We start from the raw sequence: 16,210 nt of genomic DNA on the forward strand, positions 1-16,210 counted from the left end.
GCGAATCAGTCACTTAAGTTAGATCTGAGCTCGGTAATACAGCTGTGCTCAGTCTGCTGGAGACGGCGTTGATTGAAGCATGGAGAATCAACAGTGCAAGTCAGAAGCTGCCAAGGAGAAGACAGCAGACACATCTACCCCAAAGGATAACTACCTGGATGCCCTGATCATTACAATTGGACAATTTGGACGCTTTCAGACAATCAACTATGTGATGCTCTGCCTGCCCATCATATGCAACGCCTTCTATTCCATCTCCTACGTATTTACAGCCAGCGATGTGGTTCACAGGTATGTAGAGTATAATTTATCTAATAGCTGCGTCATATCATACTTCTATTTATCAGGTGCAATATTAGCCAATGCGACGATCTTAAAAGCAGCTATATTGAGCCTTGGCTGAACTTTACGATACCAGAGCACAATGGAGAGTGGGATGCATGTAAGCATTACGAGGCGATTCCTGGCATTGATGGACACTGCGATGCTCCTTATTTTAACAAAAGTTACCAAGCTAGTTGTGAAGCAGGCTACAAGTTTAGGGACAACGAAAACACCATAGCCACAGAGGTGAGTGCTATAAAATATAGTAAAGTTCAAAATAATTTGTATATAATTATATTATAATTTAAATGGCTGATTTTATTAGAATTCCTATTCTATTACAAAGTTCAATTAAATGAACTTTTCATACTTGTTCCGTGATAAATAAGTGGAACCTTTTTAATTAGATTCATTATTCCAGTTTAACATATTTTGCTCGAGTCGATGGAAACTTTCCATGGTGGGCACAGTAAATAATATTGGACAGTTTGTGGGCATACCTCTAGGAGGCTATTTGGCAGATCGGTAAGGTTTCCTTTAAATAATACAAATACATCTATTCAAATAAATATATTATTTCTCTCATAGCTATGGACGCAAACTGATTCTCGTTGTGACAGGAGTGTTGAGCGCCCTTTGTGGACTGGCGCGCTCATATGCTCCTGACTACTACAGCTTTCTTTCCTTTGAGTTTCTGGATATGGCTGTGGGTAGCACATTGTTTCCCACAGCGTTTCTGCTGGCGATCGAGCTGGTCGGACCCAAGCATCGTGTAGTGGCTGCAATGGTGATCAGTTTGACCTACGGCCTCGCTGAGGCAGCAATGGGTTACCTGGCCAGCTACATAATGGACTGGCGAGTGCTGCTCCGTGTGCTTTACACCCCGGCTCTACTGCACCTGATTTTCATTTGCTATCTTCCGGAAAGCGTTCGTTGGCTGCTAAGTCAGTCGAGAGAGGAGGACGCCATTCAGACTCTCCGTAAGGTTGCACGTGTCAATCAACGAGCACTTCCCGATGATCAACTTAATGAATTGATTCAAACGAATCGGGAGCTGGTTGCCAATTCAGAGGCAACTGATGGCCACTACAGCGTCCGGCAGATCTTCAATGCACTTGGCCTACGCATTGCCCAATGCTGTTTCTTATGGTTCACCAATACGTTAATAGCCCTAGGCTTAACCCTCAATTCCATTGGCTTAAGTGGCAACAAATTTCAGAACTTTATCATGACAGGATTTATGCAGTTGCCAGGAATCATTTTGGGAACGCTGCTGATGCATCGTTTTGGACGACGTTGGACGTTGAGTCTCTTTCTGAGCTCGTGTTCCATTTTACTGCTAGCAATGGCGATATTGGATGGAGGTGAGTTGATTTTACAAATTAGTAACCAATAACATTAAAAAACGTATTCTAGCAAAAAATAATTTTTTTAAAGAAGTTAATAAAATTTAAATGCAGAATGAATTAAACGGCCAAACCATGATCAAAATGACATTCCGCTTGAAAATCGGTTTGGTTTTGACAAAGCTATGACGAATTGAAGTTGGTCAAACATTGGATCTAGCAACTTTATGTCAAAATTTTTGTTCGATTTCGCATGATTTTTGACAAGAAAATGAAACGTCTCAGAATCAAGTTTTAAGTGTTGTTTGATACTAATTATGATATAAGGAGTTGATTAGAAGTGAAAACTTGAGATTTAAGATTTTCAATTTTGAAAATTTCAAAGGGGGTACCCTTACCATGAAAATCGAATTTTATCAAAAAATAATTTTTTTTAAGAAGTTAATAAAATTTAAATGCAGAATGAATTAAAAGGCCAAACCATGATCAAAATGACATTCCGCTTGAAAATCGGTTAAGTTTTGTCAAAGTTATGACGGGTTGAAGTTGGTCAGACATTAGATCTAGTAACTTTACAAGTAACTTTTTGACAAGAAAATGAAACGTCTCGGAATCAAGTTTAAAGTGTTGTTTTATACTAATAATGATATAGGGAGTTGATTAAAAGTGAAAACTTAAGATTTAAAATTTTCAATTTTCAAAATTTCAAAGGGGGTACCCTTACCATGAAAATCGAATTCCAGCAAAAAATATTTTTTTTTAAGAATTTAATAAAATTTAAATGCAGAATGAAATAAAAGGCCAAACCATGATCAAAATGATATTCCGCTTGAAAATCGGTTTTGTTTTGACAAAGTTATGATAAATTGAATTTGGTCAAACATTGGATCTAGCAACTTTACATGTCAAAATTTTTGTTCGATTTCCCATGATTTTTGACAAGAAAATGAAACGTCTCGGAATCAAGTTTAAAGTGTTGTTTTATACTAATTATGATATAGGGAGTTGATTAAAAGTGAAAACTTTAGATTTAAAATTTTCAATTTTGAAAATTTCATAGGGGGTACCCTTACCATGAAAATCGAATTCCAAAAAAAATATTTTTTTTAAGAAGTTAACAAATTTAAATGCAGAATGAATTTAGAGGCCAAACCATGATTAAATTGAAATTCCGCTTGAAAATCGGCTTAGTTTTGACAAAGCTATTTCGGATTGAAGTTGGTCAGACATTGGATCTAGTAACTTTACAAGTCATAATAATTTTTTCTAACAAGTAAATAAATTTTCAAGTAATAGTAATAGTAATTTTAGAATACCGTTATATTCAAGCTCTCATCGAAATTAAGTTAACACTCTTTTTTTCCACAAAATATATTATTTTAGTCAATAAGCTCAAGGTATTATTGCAAGAACGCCATTTATAGCAAAAAAAAAGAAACTTGTTTCTAGTCTTTATATCTCTCGAAAATCTGGTTTGTTTTCACTAAATAATTACTTCTTTGTAAGGTAATAATGTTACAGATTTTTATGTGATATGTGCTTCGAATTAATTGAGGTGCAGTTTATTTTTAATCTTTTAAATTCATTATCCATATTTTATTCATTTACAGACTATCCAACTTTTTCCTGGGGTCTCTACTTTCTGGCAAAAATGACTTCAACCGGCAGCTTCATGGTCTTATATTTCTTCACCTCGGAAATTTTTCCCACTAGTTGTCGGAATAGTTTGCTCTCCTTCTGCTCTATGATGGGTCGATTTGGCTCTATGTTAGCGCCACAAACTCCTCTATTGGTAGGTATTATTATTGGAATATTTTATGTATTTTCAAATGCCTTAACATTTTAGATATACTACTATAAATATGCGCCACATTTGCTATTTGCCACATTTGGATTGCTTAGTTCGGTTATAGCCCTGTTTTTTCCCGAAACAGCTAATAAGGTATTACCTACAACATTAGAGGAAGCACGTGCCTTAGACAGAAGTATGCCGATGAAACACCCAAAAGTAACAGAAGACTCAAAAACTGCTGTCTAATCAATTGAAAGTGCCAATGACTGGGCAAACTTGGGTTCTTTTAAGAATTGTAAATATTTGTTATAAACTGAGACTCGCATTGGATGACAAACGAAAGTATCAAATTGTCAATATAAGATTGCTGAATACTATTAACATATGTATTTCTAGTAATAAGAGAATTATTTTTGACTGCGGGAATTTGTTTGTCGACGAAATTTGAAGTTCTTATAGGTGTTTATCTAATCGCAGTGTGCTTATTGAGTAGCATATTGAAATACGCAGATCTATAATAATAAACATAATCATGTTATTTCCTTAATAAAATGTTATTGATTTCTAATAAATCAGTGTTTATGATTGTTTCATTCATTAGAATTAATAATCTTTATTATTGTAACTCATTCAATGAATGTCAATAGTGTGTAAATTTTTGCAATCAATTCACATTCGATATTACTATTTATATTAGAATGATAATTTATTAATGACTTATTTATTGTATGTTATTTTTTGTCTTCTGTGTAGCTTGGTTACATAAAAGCAAGAACAGAGCTTATTTATCTATTCTCACGGTGTACTTAAGTAAGTCCCATACAGATAGGTTATGTTGTGACTGGATTCAACAGGTGATCCTTATCTCTCTGATAGCCCATTCATAAATACAAGTATGGCCAGACTGACAACAACAGTTGCTTGTATCAGCGCTTTCCGATAATACAAAATCAATAAGAGCAGAAAACTATTTTATTTACATTTACATTAAATGTATTTGATATCAATAAACAATCAAGCGTTGAAGCCGTTTAGGGTCGTCAATGCAGACATTGAATGAGTTGAGTGCACATCATTAACTACGACAGAGACCAGACTAGTTGATAAGGTCAAGATAAGAGCAAACAAGGGAGAGAGAAAGAGGGAGAGAGACAGGCATTACCAGAGAGTGAAGAGCAGATGACTAAAATGAGTAAACTTGACGGAGAGCGGATCTCGTAGATGAAGCGTCCATGCCGCCAAGTGTAAGACTTTTTTTTATTGTAATAATAAATATGAGATATCGTATTGATAGATGTAATAACATATTGTATATATGCATGTGTCTCAGCTAATATCCAGTCAATTTTTTCGACAAATCGTTGAACAAAACATTTATGTATGTACCAAAATTATATATACCATTAGTAAGAGTATATTGAGTGTATTCGCTCAACCGGTTGATATGGTGGCTGAACGGCACGATTCAGTCAATGAGCGACAGTGCTCATAGTTAGACGCTCTAACGGAGCGAGCGCGAGAGAAAACGATAATAGAAGAAGACATTTATACGTACTGACGGGCTATAAAAAGCCCAAAAAATCAAAGGGAATATTTATAAATTGCGCGCATTCAATAAAAAGTGCATTTTAACACGTCAATTCCCAGATATCGAATGAAAAATTAGTGGAATTGTGACTTTAAACTGTTTTTTTTTTAATATCCGAGAATATGTTAGGCGATAAGAGGAGTAGGAATGGCAGTGGATACGGCACCGCCGAGAGCCCGACAACGGCCAATGGCCACGCTGCTGAGTCGGTGACCGGGAATGTGGAGGCATCCGCAAGTGACGATAATACTCTGGATGCCATACTCATCCGAATCGGCCAGTTTGGACGCTATCAAATCATCAACTATGTGTTGCTGTGTATTCCCATGGTGTTCAATGCGTTCTTCTCGATCTCATATGTGTTTACCGCCAGCACAGTGGTGCACAGGTGAGTTACGTGAATATGCACACTCTCACTTATCTTATCTCAACTCGATTTCGCCTCAGATGCAACATAACCCAATGTGATAGCTCGAGCAGCTTGTATGAGGAACCTTGGCTTAATTTTACAGTGCCTTATACGAATTCTGACTGGGATGCGTGTAACCGTTATGTGTACAACGTCTCCGGAGTGGACCCAACTGATCTCATGAGTGGCATGTGTGCTGCGGAGTATTTTGACAATAGTACCGAAAAATGTGGCAGCGATTTTAAATTCCGTGATGAGGAAAAAACAATTTCAACTGAGGTAAATATTAATTTGTTATTATTATAATTTAGATTTTTTTAATTCATATTTAATTCTATTTCCCTATAGTTTGGCATCTTTTGCAAAGACGAATGGATGCTTAACATGGTGGGAACCATTAACAATATAGGACAGTTTGTGGGCATACCGTTGGGAGGATTCATTGCAGATCGGTAAGGGAACTAACATAATTGCCGAGCTGAAGACCTAACCGATCTTTCTTATCCATTAGCTATGGACGTCGTACCATGTTGGCGTATGCCGGAGCTTTGAGCGCCCTTATGGGCATAATTCGTTCTCTGTCCAGCAACTACTATATGTTTCTATGCTTCGAGTTTCTCGACATGGTTGTGGGCAGCACGCTGTTTCCCACGGCTTTTCTGCTGGCCATAGAACTGGTTGGTCCGAAGTGTCGTGTGGCCGCTGCAACAATTATCACAATATTCTATGCTTTGGGTGAGGCATTTTTGGGCATTTTGGCATCGCAGATTCAACATTGGCGCTGGCTACTGCGAGTGCTCTATGCGCCAGCGATTCTACAAATACTCTTCCTATGGATTCTGCCGGAGAGCGTGCGCTGGCTTTTAAGCCAGGGTCAAGAGCAGCAAGCGGCATCTGTGCTGAGGAGAGCGGCCAAAATCAATAAGCGACCATTGCCAGAGGATCAGTTGGAGGAGCTGATTACCAACAATCGAAACAAAATGCTTCAGGCCAATGAGAGTCAATATCCTATTCTGCGGGCCGCTTCCTTCTTCATTTGGCGCATTGCCAACTGTTGTTTCTGCTGGTTTACACATACCCTTATCGCCCTGGGTCTTAGCTTGAACTCTGTGAATCTGGGTGGTAGCAAGTATACCAACTTTATGCTAAATGGATTTGTCCAAATTCCTGGACTGCTCCTACCTCTTATCATAATGGATCGTTTTGGCAGAAGGTACTCCTTGTGTGCCTCCATGTTGGCTTGCGCCATTTGTATGGGCGCCTCGGCAGCCATTGGATCTGGTAAGTTCTAAAAATTAACCAATCTATTTATCGTCAATCGAAAAAAATTGGGTTCTTACAAAAATTTGTTATGTGGCCAACATTAATTTATTATTATTTATATTTTAAATAAAGATTCATTTTATATCTATCTTAAGTAATGACAGACAGAAAACAAATTATTCCGGATATTACTTATGGTTGAAATGAAATCAAATAATTCTTCTGAAATTCAATTGAATCAAATAACTCATATATTTATATATTTACTCAAAATTTTTTTTTCAATATTCTATGATTTCTCTTCATTGATTTTTCTCTCCATTTTAGATGACTACGCGGGTTCTCTTACACTGTTCCTTATTGGCAAGTTGGCCATAACATGCAGTTTCCAGATTTTGTACTTCTTTACCTCGGAAATATTCCCGACAAATGTACGAAACAGTTTGCTTTCGCTTTGCTCTATGGTGGGTCGTATTGGCTCTATGTTGGCTCCACAAACTACATTGCTGGTAAGTGTCAGTTACATACAAAAAAAACCCAATTAATGCTAATTGTAATAGGCCAAATACTATGAGCAAGCGCCTTCAATCCTATTTGCCACATTTGCCTTGGTCAGTGGCTTTCTCACGCTCGCTTTTCCGGAGACGGCGGATAAGGTGCTACCCACAACAATAGAGGATGCTCGGGATTTAAATGATGCACGGAAAACACAGACAGCTGAGAATGAAGAGCACGGGGAGGAGGTGCCCAGAAGAATGTGTTGATGTGCTGATGTGTTGATTGTTAATTGAAACGTTTACCTCAAAAATGGTTGCTAGAAGTTGCTATTGCCAAAGATTTTATTTCAATTTTATATGTAAGCCAGTAGCATTTCTGATTTTATTTTTCTGTTTTAAATTTGTATTATTTTTACGAGTAAGTGCAAGTGTCGATTTTACTGTTACGCAGGAATTAATATTATAATATTTTTTAAATTGTATGTACAAAATAAATAAATAATTCATTTTACATTTAATGTTTCCTCTAGCGTCCACAGGTAAAAGCGAGTGGTGGCGACATCTATAGTCTTACTAGAGTACTTTTCCGTTTAGCCGAGTGCTAAACCATTTTGAATGCGAAAAGTATGCAGCAGTTTTTTTTCTGATCACACTCTGCAAATGGGCGGAAGGTAAATTTTATTAGTTTTTTTTTTTTATCAATAATTTGGCAAAAATTTAATCATTTAATAATAATTATTATTTCGAAGTTGTTGTCAGGATGTGTTGTAACTAATTTTATGCAAAATTCTAGTAAAAATTATGCAAGTTCTAAAATTAAAATTATAAAAGTTGCAAATTCTTAAAGTTGGCAACACTGACCCATTCAAATCAAGCGATTAAGATTCTTTATTTGATTCGGAAGTAAAAATTTAAAATCTGAAGTTGATAACATAATTGAATTGAATGCAATTTAAGTAGGCTCTAAAGTGTTAAAGTGTCCCCTTCCGTAAAGTATAGAGGCACTTGACAATACTTAATTAAGCGCTATATGTACTTGAATTAAAGTCGCTAGTTTAGAGCCAATACATTAATTAGTTGGCCTTACAAGAAATCTTTAGTTTGCCAAATTGATAAGCACACCTTTGGGAACAAGCAAATGAAAAGTGCAATATATAAATGGTTATTAAATATTTACAAAATTCATGTGCACCGTTGATGATGGCAATTAACCGACAGAAAGAAGGGGTCTCTGAGCAATGGGTCTTATCGGGAGCGTCTTGTTGACATGCTGTCAACTTACGCACTTCGATGATATCTTCGGTTCGTAACCTTAACCGTCACCCTATCAATAATTGCGGAGAGTGCTGTGATTCAGTTGAATATTGTGATTGGCTGGGTATAGACATGAGTGCGGACTACGAAAGTGACTATTTTATGCGCAGTCGGTTAGTTAATTGGCAAAACTTAAAAATAAGTGTTACTAATAACACTGTTATTTATCATCACAGCAAGGTGCGTGATAAGCCACCGTTGTGGGATTCATTTCAGGATCCACCAGCGAAGCGGACAAGTGGCTCTGATGCCGATTGGAAGAAGTTGCAATTTTTCATGAAAGTTTTCAAGCTTTTCGCTTACATTGTGGTATTTGGTGTGGTTTTGGCTTCCAGTGTGGCAGCTAAGCTGGTTTATCTCTATATGGCTGGCAATACAAATGGCGCAAGCAAGGTGCAAATGTGCAGCAAATACCGTAAGTCAAGGTCGGACCGAAAGATGGGCAAAACATGTTTGATAAGTTTCTCGACGTATGTACTTATACAGTTTTACTTGACGGCCAAGTGATGGCAATGCGCAGCAAGCTGGAACAAATTGCCTGGGTTTGGGCCCTGATCTTTGCCTTTGCTGCTCCCGAGCTGTTCACCTTCCTGCGCGCCCTTCGCATCTGCATGTTCAAGCGCGAGCAGCGACCCAGCGGACTGGAAGTGGCACTGGTGAGTAATGAGTAAGGTGTGACTTTTCTGCAGTCCCAAGATTGATAAGTTCTCTCTCTCTCTCTTTCTGTCGCTCTGTCGCTCTGTGTCTGTTGTCGCTAATCAGGTCACACTCTTTGAACTGCTGCACGTCGTTGGCTTGGCGCTTCTTACCTTCACCGTGTTGCCACAACTGGATGTGACGCGTGGTGCGATGCTTGGCTGCTGTGTCTGCTTTGTTCCGTCTCTGCTCAGTGAGTAATACATATCCAACAACCATTCAAGCATCTATCAAATAACAACTACCAACTACCGTCGAGCATCTTATCAGGCTCCTTGTCGGGTCGACTGACAGCAATTAAATTGATTGCCATTTGCCTCTGCTTAACATTTTTCCCGTTCACAGACCTGCTGACAGGCACACGTTTGCAATGGAAATCTGCGGATATGATTGTGTATGCTCTTTCCATTTTGGCAATGATATCACAGGCTACCGTCTTCTTCATTTGGCCAGCAATGTCTGCGCAGCTGGAGGTGCAACTTCTGGCCATTCCATTGTTGTTGGTCTCGTTTCGCTGGTGGGAGAACTACGCCAATACAAATGAGTCAATAGGTGAGCTAACTTGGTCACTGTATTAACTAAAGATACACCATTTAAATCAGTTGCATGTACAAACTGCAATGATTTTTTAAGTTACAGGTTGATTTATTAAATTTTAATTATAAATTCTAAAACCAGTGGTACTTTTTGAAAATCTAATAATTTAGATAAACAACTCAATTGTTTGTAATTATTAAACGTAATTACAGCTAATTGCATTTAATAGTTTAGTACACATCGTACGAAAAATCTGTAATTTTGAAACATAACATTCCGTAAATTTTAATTCCTTCATATCAATAAAACGCAACGTTTCACCCGTTTATAGACTTTAAATATTTGCAAATAATTATTTATACGAATTTAACATTTGATTTTTGATTAGGTGCAGAAATTACACAAATTATTATACATTTGAATGATCTTTTTGAACAACATTAGCTCATACAATTAGATTATAAAATTATTTGCCAATTATGTACACTTTAAATGAAAGTTTTCTGGATACTTTTGATTGGGAGTTATGTCAGTAATAACAAACTGCTCTTACCTTTTTAGCTTACATTATTCGTACCATACGCTTTACACGCTCCCGTTACCACACGTACCTATATCTGGCTCCTTTAAAGATAATAGTGTTTGGTTTGATGGGTTTCCTGTTGCACGGCCAGAACTTTACGGAGTATTTCACGCTGTTCTTGAAGGCGTGGCAAACGCACTCCTTAAGACTGACGGTTTGTAGAGCATAGTCCAATACGTACATAGCTGTTATCTGACTTTGTTGCTCTTGTTGGCTTTGCAGTACTCGGATGGGGTAAAGGATGCGGTGAATTTGGCAGGCACAATCAATGGCAGCTCATTTATCAAGCCGACGACAAGCACGCAGTTCTCGCTGCAGTCGAATCCGAATGCCGTTATCTACGCGCTGATTTTGCAGGTGGGCGCTGCCTATTTGTGCCACATTTTCGGCAAGTTTGCGTGTAAGATAAAGATACAAAACTTCAGCTACGCTTTGCCCCTTAGCCTGGCGACACCGGTGACCGTTTGTGTGGCAACATTGCTGTCTCAAATGCGTGCTGCGGATTTGTGCTCGCTGCACGGCCTGATGCCGGATTACCTGACACTGCAGCCACTGGGCCGGGATCTGCAGCACCTGGGCACTTTGAGCCTTGACTATGCACTGTGGTTGTGGCCGCTGTGGTGGCTCGCCCAACTGTGGACATGCCAGCACATCTGGCGACCAAGGAACGACAAGAACGCACCCACCGAGAAACTCTACGTATGTCCTTGGTACTGTGGACTGCTTGTGGATCAGTGCTCCATGATGAATAGACGCATTCTCGACTGGACCGATGAATATCTGGCCTTCAAGGTGCGTAACAGAACAAGCGTCTGAGTCTGCTCATTATGACCAACAAATTTAATTCCAATTTTGATTCTGAATCTGATTCTGACTTGAAGTTCATGTTAATGAATTATTGTAATCAGGCGTTGACATCAATCATCATGCCAAGTTTCTGGCGTCAACCGTTTTTCAGCCTTGCTGCTGATTATCCTGGCTTTTTCTCTCTTTCTCTCTGTCTCAACTCTCATCTCTCAGCTCGCATCTCTATATTTGCACAGGACTTTTTGACTGCGTCGCGTTTCGCTTCAAATGTCAGGCAATGTAATTAAGTTAAATGACGGGGAAACTGCAAAGTTCTGGGAATGTTTATATACTCGTATGTGCTCTTCACATCTCTTTCTCGCATTGAGCGATAACTGGCGCGTGTAGTGTAATTTTTGGTGCGTAGGTTTTGTCGATGTTAACTTAATTAAAAGTGCTACAGTTTGGGCTGCGTGTGGTGCACGAAGCTCTTTGGCAGACGTCAATGGCTTTTGGCCCAAAGTGGAAACATAAATATACAAAAAGTAATTAAAATCAGGCCTCATATGTTGATTTTTGAAAGCATAAATTAGACAGACAGTGAATTATGTATTTCAAAGGGTCGCAGTGCCATTAGCTATACATTAAAACATTCTGAAAGAAGCTTACTTTTACGGCTTTAACTTAAATGTCAACTACTACTGTTCAATCATTGTTATCTTAAACTATTTGAAATCTTTAGAGCATTGGCTACAACTGGTTAAAATGACATTTACTACACTACCTCTACCTCTACCTCTCACTTTAAGTATACTATACCTTTAATAACGTTGTTTTGATGCACCAATAGAGCGATTTGACGGCACCCGGAGATGCAAAAATGGATATGGCAGCTGACATGAATGCTAGTCGTGATATTCAGGAGAAGGATAAAATACCGCAACTGATTGTTTGTGCAACAATGTGGCACGAGACCGAAGAGGAGATGATGGAATTTCTAAAATCAATTGTACGCTTGGATGAGGATCAATGCGCACGACGAATGGCAAAAACGCATCTAAATGGTGGCAAGGCGGACGATGAATACTATGAATTGGAAAGTATGTAAATATGTCAAGTGCATCCCTCTATTACATTTCAAGTTCTCATTTTTTTGGCTCCCTAAAAATACTTGTATTTGGAATTTTGCATAAGCAACAAATCCCCCTCAACTACTCTACTCTTCCTCCCTAATCCCAAATCCTCGACGCAGTGCAGTTGTCAGTGTCCTACTGTCGTCGGCAGTTGTCCTGTCTTGCATTTGTTTGCATTCATAAAATGTACCCCTGTTTGCCTTTGGGTTTTGCATTGCCTTGGCTATATAAATTCGGTAGGAAAACTGTCAAATTAGAAATTTATGCAAGCCAAATACAGTGCTGCATGAAAGTATCCATCGCCAGCAGTGTTACCAGCTGTGCACTCAGAATAGGGTGATTGCTTTCAATACTATTTATAACATTTGGCGACTTCATTTCCGCTTTTGCCAAATGGCAACCCGCCAAAAGTTGTTTCCAAATTCACGTATAAATTTGTTAAGTGCTTGACAGGATTGCAATTTATGCCAAGTTTTTACTTTACTGATACCAAATAAAAGTGGAAATATGACGGAATATTTGCAAGTCTGAATCAATTAATTCACTTACCAATTTTCTTTTGAAATCATTATAAACGTTACTATATTATGTTATATTATTTATTATATTATTATATAATGAAGGTACTTTCCTCATTCCATCGCGAATTTAAAAAATCGATTTAAAAAATAATTTTCTCGTATAATCTTCCAACTTAATAGTAGTTTTTAAAATACTGTTAGTAGCATTAAAATCGGCACATAACTTAAAAATATGTGCAGCAATCAAAAATGTACATTAATTTCCATTGTATAATACAAATTTTGATGTGCAAATCATTTATATATATGCTGCATGTAGGAAACCTTTTTATTCATATTTATTTTTTGTTTATCAGATTGTTGAGTGAGCCCGACTGTAAATTAAAATTTCAGTTGCACTTTTAGTTCATTTGTCAATAAATTAAAAAAAAATATGAATATTAATGGAAAAGATTTAAAAAGAAAATTATGTATTTTAAAATATAATTTAAAAGGAAATATAATTGCTGCATAGTATTTTTATTTATTGTTTTAAATGCATACCAGTTACGGCCACAGCTTATAAATTATTTTATGTTAAATTTCATTAATTTTCTTTCACAGCAAATATATTTTTCGACGATGCTTTTGTACTGGACGAACGGCATTGTCAGAACAAGAGGAATCCTCCGCTGAATGAGTATGTCAAGACCCTGATTCGCACTATAGACAAGGCCGCCTTTGAGATCTATGGGGTGAATATTAAAATTAAGCCGCCCTTAAAGATTGAAACGCCGTATGGAGGACGTTTGGTCTGGACATTGCCGGGGAGGACCAAGATGGTGGCCCATCTGAAAAACAAGGACAAGATACGTCATAAGAAGCGCTGGTCCCAGGTCATGTATATGTATTACCTGCTAGGCTTTCGCATCATGGAAACGGAGCAGCTGTCGGCACGACGCAAAGCTGTCATTGCTGAGAATACTTTTCTGCTGGCACTGGATGGGGATATCGATTTTCAGCCGCGGGCTGTGCAGCTCTTGATTGACCGCATGAAGGCAATTGATGAGTTGGGCGCTGCCTGTGGACGCATCCATCCTGTGGGTCGGGGTCCCATGGTTTGGTATCAGAAATTCGAGTATGCTATTGGACACTGGCTGCAAAAGGCCACCGAGCATGTGATTGGTTGTGTCCTCTGTAGTCCTGGCTGCTTCAGCCTGTTCCGGGCCAGTGCTCTCATGGAGAACAGTGTGATGAAACGCTACACTCTCGTCAGTTCGGAGGCCATGAAGATGGTGCAATATGATCAGGGCGAGGATCGTTGGCTCTGCACTCTGCTGCTGAAACAGGGATCCCGTGTAGAGTATTGTGCCGCCTCCGATGCATTTACCCATTCCCCGGAATACTTCAATGAGTTCTACAATCAACGCAGACGCTGGGTTCCCTCCACCATCGCCAATATCTTCGATATACTGGCCGATGCCAGCACTGTGGTGAAGAAGAACAACTCCATCTCCACGTTGTATATCATGTACCAGGCCATGCTCATGATTGGCACTGTCCTGGGACCGGGTACCATCTTTCTGATGATGGTGGGAGCTCTGGTTGCTGTTTTTAACATCAACATATGGACGGCATTTCTTTGGAATTTCTTTCCCATTCTCATTTTCATACTGAGCTGTGTTTATCTCAAGCAGAAGTTTCAGCTGCTGATCGCATTTGTGATTAGCGCCATCTATTGTCTGGTTATGATGGCCGTGCTTATAGGTATCATTGTCCAGATGCTCGAGGATGGTCCATTGGCACCCGCCTCGCTGTTCTTCCTGCTGGTTGCTGTACAGATTACCATATCAGGTACCATAGTTTCAAATCGATTTATTTAATTTCTTTTTATCGACGTTATTTTTCATTGCAGGTTTAATGCATCCTCAGGAGTTTCTTGCATTGCTCTGCGGTGTCATTTACTACATTACCATACCCTCAATGTATATGTTACTCATGATTTATTCAGTTTTCAATATGAATGATGTAAGCTGGGGTACTCGGGAGGCGCCTGTGCTCAGAGATGATGGCGAGGAGAGCTCAAAAGATCCGGACAATTATTTACCCGGTTGGCTGAGCGACTCCCTTCTCATCGACTCCGAACTGGGCGAAATAACATTGGTAGAGCAACGTTTCTGGAAGGATCTCATTAAGCAATATCTAAAGCCTTTGGAGCTCAGCAAGGAGCAGAAACAAACCATGGCAGATGACTTGAAGGAACTGAGGAATATGATTGCCTTTGCCTTTGTCATGGTCAATGCGATCTTTGTGCTGATCGTGTTTCTGCTGCAACTGAAGAAGGACTATTTACATCTGAAGTGGCCCATAGATCCCACTGACTATGTGTCCTTCGATAGGGACAATCTGCAAGTTAGCATCTATAGGCAGTACAAAGAGCTGGATCCCATTGGACTATGCTTTGTGATATTCTTTGGCTTCATTTTGGTTATACAGTTTATAGCCATGTTTTTCCATCGTTTTGCCACAATGTCACAGCTCTTGGCCACCATTCAACTGGATTGGTTCCGTTCCAATGGCCAGCTGAGTGATGAGGATGCTGTCCTGGAGCTTAACGGCAGTGCCGTGCACATTGCTCGACGTTTGCAGCGACCCAAGCGACTCTTTGACGACGATGATGCGGACTCGCATCATTACGATGAACTGGAAGTGGAGCAGGACAATCATCGCGAGAGCATGGCACGTCGTCAGACCATATTTAGATTACATGAGACGCGGAACAAGCAGCAGAGCGACTACAGTGATCTGGTCAGGAACTTCGAGAGGCTTTTCTTCAGTGAGGACGAGCTGAACATGAAGAATCTGCCCCTGAGCCGCAAATCCATCAAACTGTTCCAGGAACGACGCTCTGTGGCCAAGACCAATGCAGCTGCCACGCCCGGCGGCACGCCCACGCCCAAAGCTGGCACACGACCCCCCCTTGTGCCTCTGCTCACCAAGAAAGTGAGTTTCATCAGCAACAACATGCAGATCTATGACAATGAATCCCAGTATTAACCAAAGGAATCCATCAAATACTCTTAAATGTCTTCTTATAGAGTATCGTATCTATATACTATAGTTTTGAGTTTGTAACCCTAATAGCCCTGTGGTAAGAAATATAATTAATTGCATTTAACTCAAGTGGCAAGTCAAGGCAGCGAAGCTTACTTCCAGCATTCAGTACCAGGATGTCTTGCGCCTCATTAGCATAATTACAATAGGGTGGGAGTGGGTGTGGGTGTGGGTGTGGGTGTCGTCATTCATCAAGGTCGTGGCGATGCTTAGAGTTAAGTGCTTCATGGCTGTGCTTTTTGTGGGCGCCAAGTAAGTAAAAGAAAGTTCGCTCCTTCTGGTTGCGAAATGCAAATCAAAGTGTGATTAGCTTGGATTTGATGAAGTT

General features: G+C 39.2%; 3 protein-coding genes across 4 annotated transcripts; all 3 read left to right on the forward strand.

The window, feature by feature from the left end:
• Positions 1-37: 37 nt before the first annotated feature.
• On the forward strand, positions 38-4,009 carry LOC117787504 (organic cation transporter 1-like). Of its 2 annotated transcripts, none has more exons than XM_034626050.1 (6): positions 38-291; positions 348-570; positions 746-849; positions 913-1,688; positions 3,281-3,462; positions 3,517-4,009. In XM_034626050.1, exons 1-6 carry the CDS (start codon positions 80-82, stop codon positions 3,706-3,708), a joined length of 1,689 nt encoding a protein of 562 aa, XP_034481941.1. In that variant the 5' UTR covers positions 38-79; the 3' UTR covers positions 3,709-4,009. The 2 variants fall into 2 exon arrangements, with proteins under 2 accessions (XP_034481941.1, XP_034481942.1); XM_034626051.1 differs by having other exon boundaries at positions 3,573-3,712.
• Positions 4,010-4,883: 874 nt separating this feature from the next.
• On the forward strand, positions 4,884-7,729 carry LOC117788671 (organic cation transporter protein-like). The gene is made up of 6 exons (XM_034627505.1): positions 4,884-5,438; positions 5,498-5,738; positions 5,808-5,911; positions 5,971-6,740; positions 7,050-7,231; positions 7,283-7,729. The coding sequence occupies exons 1-6, from the start codon at positions 5,173-5,175 to the stop codon at positions 7,484-7,486; spliced, it is 1,767 nt and encodes a 588-aa protein (XP_034483396.1). The 5' UTR covers positions 4,884-5,172; the 3' UTR covers positions 7,487-7,729.
• Positions 7,730-8,581: 852 nt separating this feature from the next.
• LOC117788654 (chitin synthase chs-2) lies at positions 8,582-15,958 on the forward strand. The gene is made up of 10 exons (XM_034627485.1): positions 8,582-8,646; positions 8,710-8,948; positions 9,020-9,189; positions 9,296-9,422; positions 9,575-9,781; positions 10,328-10,503; positions 10,572-11,141; positions 11,986-12,235; positions 13,393-14,622; positions 14,684-15,958. The coding sequence occupies exons 1-10, from the start codon at positions 8,606-8,608 to the stop codon at positions 15,823-15,825; spliced, it is 4,152 nt and encodes a 1,383-aa protein (XP_034483376.1). The 5' UTR covers positions 8,582-8,605; the 3' UTR covers positions 15,826-15,958.
• The last annotated feature ends 252 nt before the right edge of the window (positions 15,959-16,210 follow it).

This window comes from Drosophila innubila (genome assembly GCF_004354385.1).
Source record: "Drosophila innubila isolate TH190305 chromosome 3L unlocalized genomic scaffold, UK_Dinn_1.0 0_D_3L, whole genome shotgun sequence".
Lineage (NCBI taxonomy): Eukaryota > Metazoa > Arthropoda > Insecta > Diptera > Drosophilidae > Drosophila > Drosophila innubila.

Excerpts from the sequence above, each read along its gene's own strand:
- LOC117788654 (XM_034627485.1), top strand. The coding sequence starts at position 8,606 with ATGAGTGCGGACTACGAAAGTGACTATTTTATGCGCAGTCG. Across the intron at positions 9,423-9,574 it reads CTTTGTTCCGTCTCTGCTCA|ACCTGCTGACAGGCACACGT; the intron begins GTGAGTAATACA and ends TCCCGTTCACAG. Across the intron at positions 14,623-14,683 it reads TGTACAGATTACCATATCAG|GTTTAATGCATCCTCAGGAG; the intron begins GTACCATAGTTT and ends TTTTCATTGCAG.
- LOC117787504 (XM_034626050.1), top strand. The coding sequence starts at position 80 with ATGGAGAATCAACAGTGCAAGTCAGAAGCTGCCAAGGAGAAGACAGCA. Across the intron at positions 571-745 it reads AAAACACCATAGCCACAGAG|TTTAACATATTTTGCTCGAG; the intron begins GTGAGTGCTATA and ends TCATTATTCCAG. Across the intron at positions 1,689-3,280 it reads AATGGCGATATTGGATGGAG|ACTATCCAACTTTTTCCTGG; the intron begins GTGAGTTGATTT and ends ATTCATTTACAG.
- LOC117788671 (XM_034627505.1), top strand. The coding sequence starts at position 5,173 with ATGTTAGGCGATAAGAGGAGTAGGAATGGCAGTGGATACGGCACCGCC. Across the intron at positions 5,439-5,497 it reads GCCAGCACAGTGGTGCACAG|ATGCAACATAACCCAATGTG; the intron begins GTGAGTTACGTG and ends ATTTCGCCTCAG. Across the intron at positions 5,739-5,807 it reads AAAAAACAATTTCAACTGAG|TTTGGCATCTTTTGCAAAGA; the intron begins GTAAATATTAAT and ends ATTTCCCTATAG.